Consider the following 9,351-nt stretch of genomic DNA (forward strand, 5'->3'; position numbering starts at 1 on the left):
ATCGGTCTGGCTCTAATTCGAATATTGTACAGTTGGTTTGATACCTTTATCTCAAACGGTGTCAGAGTTTAATTAATTTAAGTAGGTACAGTATGTTAAACATATCAAAAATATGGATTCAGTATCATATATAAAAACAATAAAGGCATAATCAGAAAAAAAACTAAAACAAGCCTTGTGCATTATAGGGAATAATATTTAGAGATTTTTACAGTCGGTTTGATACCTTTAGATCAGGGCTGTCCAAACTCGGTCCTGGAAGGGCCAGTGTCCTGAAGAGTTTAGCTCTAACCCTAATTAAACACACCTGAACCAGCTAATCAAGCTCTTACTAGGCATAGAAACTTCCAGTCAGGTGTGCTGAGGCAAGTTGGAGCTGAACTCTGCAGGACACCGGCCCTCCAGGACCGAGTTTGGACAGCCCTGCTTTAGATCAAATGGTGTTGTCGTTTAATGGATTTATATCACTGCACACATTAAAAGTTGTAAAATTATTATAAACACATAAAATGCTAATTCCAAAAACGGAGCCTTGTGCAATAACAGTGATGTTTTTTCTGAACATTTTAGTATTGGTTTTATAGTATAATGTCATGTAGTTAAATTGTTTAATTAATTTATATGGTTAATTTATATATTTTTCTAGAAATTAAACCTTGTGCAACGTAAAGGGCATATATTTATGTCTATCTGAGTTAGTTTGGCTTCAAAACATAACAGGCGCAAAGAGTTTAATTGGTATGAAACCTAATGTCTAATGAACGTCAAACGCATACTGTGGTCAACGTCAAACTAACTTTACGTCAAACTAACTAACTTTACTTTACTTTAACTAACTTTACAATTAGTCTTGTAATTATAACATCCGGGCCCGGCATAGACCTGTCTCTCTACATAAACGTAACGTAATGTCTGCTTATATCCACATTTAAATGTTTTATATTATGAATAACATGCCTCAGCTCTGTAGCTAACGCAATTAGCCGGTTAGCACACCCAGTAGCATCTGTTAACGTCCCGTAATGTCTGCTTATTTCTCAACATTTAAATGTTTTATATTATGAATAACATGCCTCAGCTCTGTAGCTAACGCAATTAGCCGGTTAGCACACCCAGTAGCATCTGTTAACGTCCCGTAATGTCTGCTTATTTCTCAACATTTAAATGTTTTATATTATGAATAACATGCCTCAGCTCTGTAGCTAACGCAATTAGCCGGTTAGCACACCCAATACCAACTCTTAACGTCGCTCACTTTAAACTCAAACACAAAACTCATTTTTCTTTTAATCCTTAAACGTTTGTTCTTTAATACCCCTATAGTTTAATATATCGTTATTAACACAAGGCACATATATTCATAAATGTTATTATTAGTGACGGCTAACGTGCTAACTGTTTTAGTATACAGAATTGGCGAGTTTAGCTGTGATCTGCCGGCTGAAAATAATTCATTAATCATTTTTACAGTGTTCAACCAATATCTAATTTCAGGCACATTCTTTAGCAGTGATTGAAGGTTTTTGTGTGTGTGTGTGTGTGTGTGTGTGTGTGTGTGTGTGTGTACTTTGTAAATGTACTTACTGAAACAAAGTACAAGGAACTGAAAACAGATAATTCGTAGCAGGAAATAAAGCAGTCCTTATGAATGTGAGATGTTCTGTAGGTTCTAGATGTTAGGATTGGTGGGTTCTGAAATATCCATGACTGAAATTATCTCTCTGAATCAAAGCCGAGCAGTGCTTCCACTCCCAAAAGGTCCTCGCAGCAGCCTGTAGCACGATGAAGTAGCTGGATCAGATCCCATACGTATTGGATGTTTGACTAGCATGCGCAGTATTGGATTTTAATGCGCATGCGCAAAGTGGGGCTGTCATTGAAGCTAGTATTTAATGTAAATTAAACTGTAATTATAGGTGTGTTTCATAGGCTTACACAAATTATATTATACTGTGATTTTAAACTAGTAGTGTATTCAAACTTTATTTAAGCAATGATGGCGTAGTTTTGAATGAAAAAGTTTGGTATGTAAGCTATGTTTAATTTTTTATTAGTTTGATTCGTTTTAGAAATAAAACTCTACTTATTACAATTTTGTTTGTTCTTTATGAATAAAATTGGGTGTAACTATTGTCTTTACTTTTTCCTCTGATAGTCTTATAGTTCTGTCGATAATTCGCTCATGAATCAAATATTATTTTTCGTTCTCATTCTCTGTGGTATACGTGACAGAGTATAAAAGTTTTAGGCCTACTAAAATATGCGGACATGTTTTTTATACCATATAAAAATTAAAAAGAAGAAAAACAATCCTGTCACTCGGGTTCCGTATAGCCGGCCAGTTATCCCGGGTTATACCGGGGTTTTACAGTTAATCCCATGTCCAACAAATAAATACACACATGGTTGGGGACAAGGCATATTAACACAAAGATGACCATTTCTATTTTTTGTGTGTTAGGCTATATGCAAGTGAAATCCCTAGAGATAGATAGACCAATTATAAATGGCTAAAGACAAACCATCCATTCCGTTACGAGAGCGCTCTCTCTCTCTCTCTCTCTCTCTCTCTCTCTCTCTCGGGAGACTTTTTTTGAGTGTTGTATCAGACGATAGTATGAAAAGCAACTAATAAAACATTTCTTTGACCTGACTGAGGCGTTATTAGAGAGGTAAAGTCTTAATATAAATTTAATGTTTTTTAATTATTTTATTATTATTGAAAATGTTTGTAATAGCCATATTAGAATAATATAAAATCGAAATAAACAAAATGGATCGGCATTAATCTAATATCCCCAATTAAATTTAAATAAACATGACGGATACAATCAAAAAGACATATAGGCTAACTCGTATAATAATTAGCTACAGTGCAACGTCTGCATATCAATCATGTTACAGTGCTTGTTGTATCCTTATAATAATGGATACAGCACTGATGTGCATCCTGGCGATAACATATGAAATGCAGGCTATTCAAAAATAAATAAATAAATAAATAAATAAATAAAACTTTGAATTTAGACATTAAATTGTTTACATTGTAATGTAATGTAATCGTGTAGATATGTAATGTAGGTCAAAAACGATAAAAGCGTTTGCAAAATGATAAAATGTAAATAAAAATCTGAATTTATTCGAGACCTAATACAGCGCATGCAGAGCCATAGAAAGAGACCTACTGTGATTTATGCCAAAGTGACTTATATGGTGCATTTAACGTCAAATAATCTAAATTAAGCCTTTTAAAAGACAAGTATTCCCTGTGGTTCATGTTTGTGGCATGTGCCAGTAAGATGCTCAAGGAGCTAAAGCAGCGCATTCTGTTGTTCTCTTTATTTTTCAAAGGCATAATTATTTCTCGGACCCCCTATCACTTTAAGAACCACTGGTCTACACAGAAGAAAGCCCTGTCTAGACTCTGCCCCTGTACGAGTTTACTTAATAACACAAAAATGTCCTGCTCGCACTTGCCAATTTAATGGCAGAGAATGGTGACTTTAGTTTTTTTTTGTTTTTGTTTTTTTTGAGGCGGATGCATATCTGTCGTAAAATAATCCTATGCATCTCGTGGCGTATATTCCAAGCATTCTGAAGGTATACTGAGGGTTTGGTGAGAAACAAACCGAAATGGCAAGCTATTATATTTTATGAAACTCTTGCGTTGCAGTGCGAGTGCGCAGTAGCACACGCCGCGCACAAGTGCATATCCTTTTGAGATATCAATTATAATCAATTTTAATAAAACACAAGACTACATTATAAAACTCTAACAGTAGGCTATTTAATATCTGTTGTTCTCCGGTTGTCAGTCAAAATGACAGTTCTTGTGTGAACATTATAGGCCTATATATACCCAAGCCAATTTATTATTCCTTCCTTTTTGTCTCCTTTTTTAAAATATTTATTTTGAAACGAATTAATTCATGAATTAAACAAACAAACAGACTTACTGGGTGAGCAGGGTAAGCTATGAGAGCTGTCATATCATACCCTGCCATGCCCAGCTGATGCAAAGAATAGAATTTATATCTACACAGAAGAAAGCCCTGTCTGCTGATGCAAAGAATAGAATTTATATCTACACAGAAGAAAGCCTTGTCTAGACTCTGCCCCGGTATGAGTTGTGTCGAGCTATTCATTAGCCTGTTTGTTTGATGAAAAAATATTAAATGTAGTTGCAATAGATGCGTTAAGAATCCATACAACTGCAGCAGTGGATGACTATTATTCTGCTGCGTGATACTGCAGAAGAACTGATGACAGCACGGTTTGATCTTCGGCTGACCAATCAGCAGAAAGGGGTGTTTAATTCCCGCCCACGTGTAGAAATCGAGTAAGCTGTTTATTAATTTTTCTACCCCTGAACGAAAAACGAAAATTTAAGCTGAATTCTCGTTTTTCGTGTTTTGGAAAAAAAAACGAAAAAACGAAAAAGGAGCCGTTTTCTCATTTTTCTACTTTCAATATTAAATCAAAAAACGAACGATACACGGACCCAAACTAATTTTCATTATTCAAAATTTGTATTTCATTAAAAATCGTAAAAATTATATCAAGCTTGTTTTTTAATGTATATAAATGTTAAATTTAATTTCTACCTTTTTTATCTTCTCTATAGGCCTACAGACGCGCCCTCTCGCGCTACTGATTTGGCTACCATGCTTTATGAAAACCTTTAGCTTCGATATTTGTATGATCTTAAAGTGCCCCTATTATGCCCCCTATTATTTCTAAGATTTCTAGTATTGTTTTGGGAATCTCCTACAATAGGTTTACATGCATGCAAGGTCAAACAACCCTTTCGTTTTCTCAAAATATGCATTTAATATCACCTCATTTTCCAACGATTCTCAAACGATTGTTCGAAGCAGTTCTAAGATTCTCTCTAAACCCCTCCTATGGTCCAGCCTCATTGATTATAACGAATTTTTGTGAGATCGCGATAAACTGAAATGAATGACAGCTTTATAATTATTATAGGGAGCGCAGAGCGCTGGCTAATTCATTCCGAATTTGAATAAATTTTGTTTTTCATGATGCTGTTGGACCAGTGACAGCTGCACGCTGTAAAGCTTCGGGAGTGACATCCGCATATTGACTGCGACCATTTTTTGAGAATGTGCGAGTTCAAATTTGACGTGGTCGCATTTGTGCGTGCATGGTCTGCCCTGCTCCAAAGCGTCTGCTGCATACAGCGAGGCACACTGTAGCAGGATTCAGATTTCACTGATCACGTGAAGAGAGGCGCTTTCAGTGCGAATGCTTCAGGTGTAGAGCCTGGTTTATACTTGCCGTGTCAGCACAAGCGCGTGCGTTGAGGAAATTATGGAAGACGGCGGATTTGGTTTTCACACTAATACACCCCTGCACCACATTTATTATAACTATGTGATAAGAAGCTACTCTTCTTATGTCTTAATAGACTGCATGTTTTCATAAAAAAGGAGCTTTACACACAGCTTCATCAGAGCTAAATAGGCTATTTGATAATGACCATTAGTGTTATACATTTCAGTGGTCATTTGCCTTTAAAAGGGTTGTAAATCTCACTTAAGTAAACTTTAGCATGCCATAGTCAACTTTAATCATGTTAAACGTAATTTCTCAGGAACAAAATTGTGGCCCATGAAATGTTGAATGGCTAGTAACTTGGGAAAACCACTAGAAAAAAGCTATGTCAACCCCTGTATTGACATTATATATACAGTCATGGCCAAAAGTTTTGGCAGTGACATAAATTTTGTGTTTTGCAAAGTTTGCTGCTTCAGTATTTGTAGATTATTTTTCCACGTTTCAATGGTATACTGAAAAACAATGATAAGCATATCATACGTTTTAAAGGCTTTTATTGGCAAAATGTTTTTACGAATAAAACACTGTATTTACAGTGTTGACCCTTGTTCTTCATAACCTCTGCAATTCGCTCTGGCATGCTGGATATTAGCTTCTGTGCCAAATCCTGACTGATGGCGATTCATTCTTGCCTTATTAGTTCTCGGAGTTGATCACAATTTGTGGGCTTCTGCTTGTCCACTCGCATTTTGAGGACTGACCACAGGTTGTCTATGGGATTGAGATCCGGGGAGTTGCCTGGCCACGGATCCAAAATTTCAATGTAATGATCTTCGAGCCACTTCTTTATCACTCTTGCTTTGTGACATGGTGCTCGATCATGCTGGAAAATGCACGGATCATCACCAAATTGCTCATGGATCATTGGAAGAAGTCACTGCAGGACGTTTTGATACCATTCTTTATTCATGGCAGTGTTTTGGGGCAGAATTATGAGAGAGCCCACTCCCTTTGTTGAAAAGCAACCCCACACATGGATAGTCTCAGGATGCTTCACTGTTGGCATGTCACAGGACTCATGGTAGTGTTCACCTTTTCTTCTCCGAACAATCGATTTTCCAGCTCTCCCAAACAGTCGGAAGGGAGCTTCATCAGAGAAAATAACTTTGCTCCAGTCTTCTGCTGTCCAATCCTTGTAATTCCAGCAGAACTTCAGTCTGTCCTTGACGATTTTCTTGGAGAGAAGTGTCTTCTTTGCTGTTCTTGACACCAGGCCGTTGTCCAAAAGTCTTGGCCTCACTGTGCGTGCAGATGCTCTCACACCAACCTGCTGCCATTCCTGAGCAAGCTCTGCACTGGTGGTGACACGATTCCGTAGCTGACTCCTCAGAGGAGACGGTCCTGGCGCTTGCTGGACACTCTAGGACATCCCGAAGACTTCTTCACTGCAGTCGAACCTCTCTCCTTGAAGTTCTTGATGATGGTTCTTTCAGGTGCAATATACTTTGCAGCAATTTCCTTGCATGTGAGGCCATTTTGATGCAAAGCGATGATGGCTGCACGTGTTTCTTTGGAGGTAACCATTGCTATCAAGAACACCATGATGGGAAGTGCTTCTTCCCTCCTTTTATAGCAATCAGTCTGCTCTTACAGTCTAATTAGTATGATAGTGATTTTACCTGACTAGTACTCATTCACACTTTCACATGTGCTGCCACTTTCACATGCGCTGCTGATATGGTTAGTCAATTAATGTTAGCTGGTCATTTTGTGTCAGGATCAAAAAACAGTGACATTTGTTTTTTTGTGAAAAGTTAATTTTTTGCCCAATGAAGCTTTTAGTAATTATTTTAAATGCATCTGATCACTCTACACAATAATCTAGAAACAATGTGAATGAACACCCAACAGCAGCAAACTTTGCATAACACAAAATTTGTCACTTCCAAAACTTTTGGCCATGAATGTATCTCGCTCCACAGGCTATCGAGCTATCCCTTTAAGATCATTATAAACTCCAAACCACAGCGAGGCAGTGTTGCAAAGTTTGCGTAAAAAAATTCTCTCGTTCTGGGTTTACGGTGGAAACACAGAGGCAGGTAATGAAGAATAAACTAAGGGAGATTGGGGTGCAGGAGATCACATTACAAGGGTTACTAAGCACAGTAAATAGGGCACAGGGTAGAATTTTGATGACTTTTTTTAAGGGAAGCAGGGGTTTTAAGCAGGATTTGATGTATGATGTGTGGTGTGTGTGTGGATATTAATGTGAGGGGACAATGTGAGTGATGTGTAAGTTTTAGTGGGAAAAGGGAATAGATAACCTATTATCTGATCCACACTCCGGAGCAGAAGGGGGCGGTAATGCACCAATAAGCTGGATGCCAACCGCCGTTAAACTGGAAAGAATAATAAGAAGAAGGGTTTACGGTGGGACGAGTCTCGCGATAGAAGAAATCACGGAGAAACATGGCATCGCTGTATGAAGGATACACGTTGTGTGGAGTTGGAACAGTGCAAAATTCCTCTAATATAGGGATTCTGGGAGTTGAACAGGGCAGAGATATCGACCATGTCCTCGTCACTGACTCTTCGAGATTTATTACCGTTTATAAGGTAAAAGGAGTTAGATATAAATACTGTCTAATGAGAACCTGTCGCACGTGGTACTACAGCGTGTAACGTTAAACCAAAGTGCTAAAATCACTCCGTCACACTCCAGGAATTTCTCCAGCAGCATCATATGCTATTAATCCATTATGTATTTACTGTATATTTATCTGTATTACTGTTTAACCGTTTTCTGATGACTAGGTGTCTGATCAGAGGCCTACGGGCAGTTGGTCAGTGAAACAGGGACAGATGATCTCTTGCCCCGCTGTGTTTAACACGCAGTCCCAGGAATATGTGGTCGTTACAGATGACAAGGTAAGAAGACAGACACGATGTTCCCCATAAGACTGATTCAATTTCACATGTTAAGAACTTGATTTAGGAATGCTTTTTGTGTTGTAGGTCGTCAGAGTTTGGAATAAAGATGATGTCAACTTGGAAAAGGCTTTTAAAGCAACAGTAAGTACAGTTAAGGTTTGAATTTGATGGATGGTTGCTGCAGTTGAACTGGTTACTTGTCAATCAGCAGAAGCTTGTTGTCTAAACCTACAATGTGGTTTTGAGTCTCAATTACTTTACAATTATTTCAGGGCTCCAGACTCATACTTTCAACTGGTCGCTTTTTTGCGACTAACTTTCTCAGATCGCATGAGCACATGATTTGGTCGCTTTTTTTCTCTCTCTTTTTTTTTTTTTTTTTGCTACAACATGGGGTAATCAGTGCTTGCTGATGAACTTTTATCATAGTTTATAGTTGTATGGAAAAGAAAGTGGTTCAACCTGTTCTTTTTCATCAGTAGTATTATTTGTGATTTTAATTTTGTGAACGGGTGTTTCTCTTTTGCCATGTTATAAGCCGTGGGCTACGGATGTTTTTACTTAATTCACGATCTTTTAAGGTTTTACAAGAAAAGATAATTGTCTGTTTTGCTTACATCTATACACCTTTCACTTTTTAAGACTAAAACAAAAGATGGATTCATTGTTATTCTTAAAGGGGTCATAGGATGCCTATTTTCCACAAGTTGATATGATTCTTTAGGGTCTTAATGAAAAGTCTGTAACATAGTTTGGTTAAAATTTCTCAATGGTAGTGTAAAAAACACCTTTTACCCTGTCAAAAACAGCTCTCTTCAGATCAAGCCATTTTGTAGCTATTTTCTTTAAATGTTAATGAGCTCTGCTGACCCCGCCCCTCTCTTCCCAGCTGCTCTAAGAGAGACTGTTTACTTTAGCCGCATTCATCTTGAAACTTGCTAATTAGCACATTATTAGGAAAGGCAATTTGCAAAGATTCATTACAAAACATTATACTCACTTCGTCTGTAGATGAGGCTGGATCACGAATGATTCTCGTGAACATAGACGCATTTATGTAGATCGGGGGCACATTCCCTTCAGAAACAATGTAATCCACTGCGTCTTCAGCGGCTCAGATGT

The 9,351-nt window shown here is 37.6% G+C and overlaps 1 protein-coding gene across 1 annotated transcript in view; it reads left to right on the forward strand.

Moving 5' to 3' along the window:
* The first annotated feature begins 7,388 nt into the window (after nt 1-7,388).
* Nucleotides 7,389-9,351, forward strand: part of LOC107660302 (nucleolar protein 11-like) — an 11,611-nt gene continuing 9,648 nt past the window's right edge. Inside the window, exons 1-3 of the mRNA XM_016449584.1 lie at nt 7,389-7,914; nt 8,113-8,226; nt 8,314-8,370. Of these exons, the coding sequence (XP_016305070.1) occupies nt 7,768-7,914; nt 8,113-8,226; nt 8,314-8,370 (318 nt within the window). The 5' untranslated portion in view covers nt 7,389-7,767. The remainder of the gene's footprint in view (nt 7,915-8,112; nt 8,227-8,313; nt 8,371-9,351) is intronic.

Source organism: Sinocyclocheilus anshuiensis, unplaced genomic scaffold (assembly GCF_001515605.1).
Source record: "Sinocyclocheilus anshuiensis isolate Anshui unplaced genomic scaffold, SAMN03320099.WGS_v1.1 scaffold1735, whole genome shotgun sequence".
NCBI lineage: Eukaryota > Metazoa > Chordata > Actinopteri > Cypriniformes > Cyprinidae > Sinocyclocheilus > Sinocyclocheilus anshuiensis.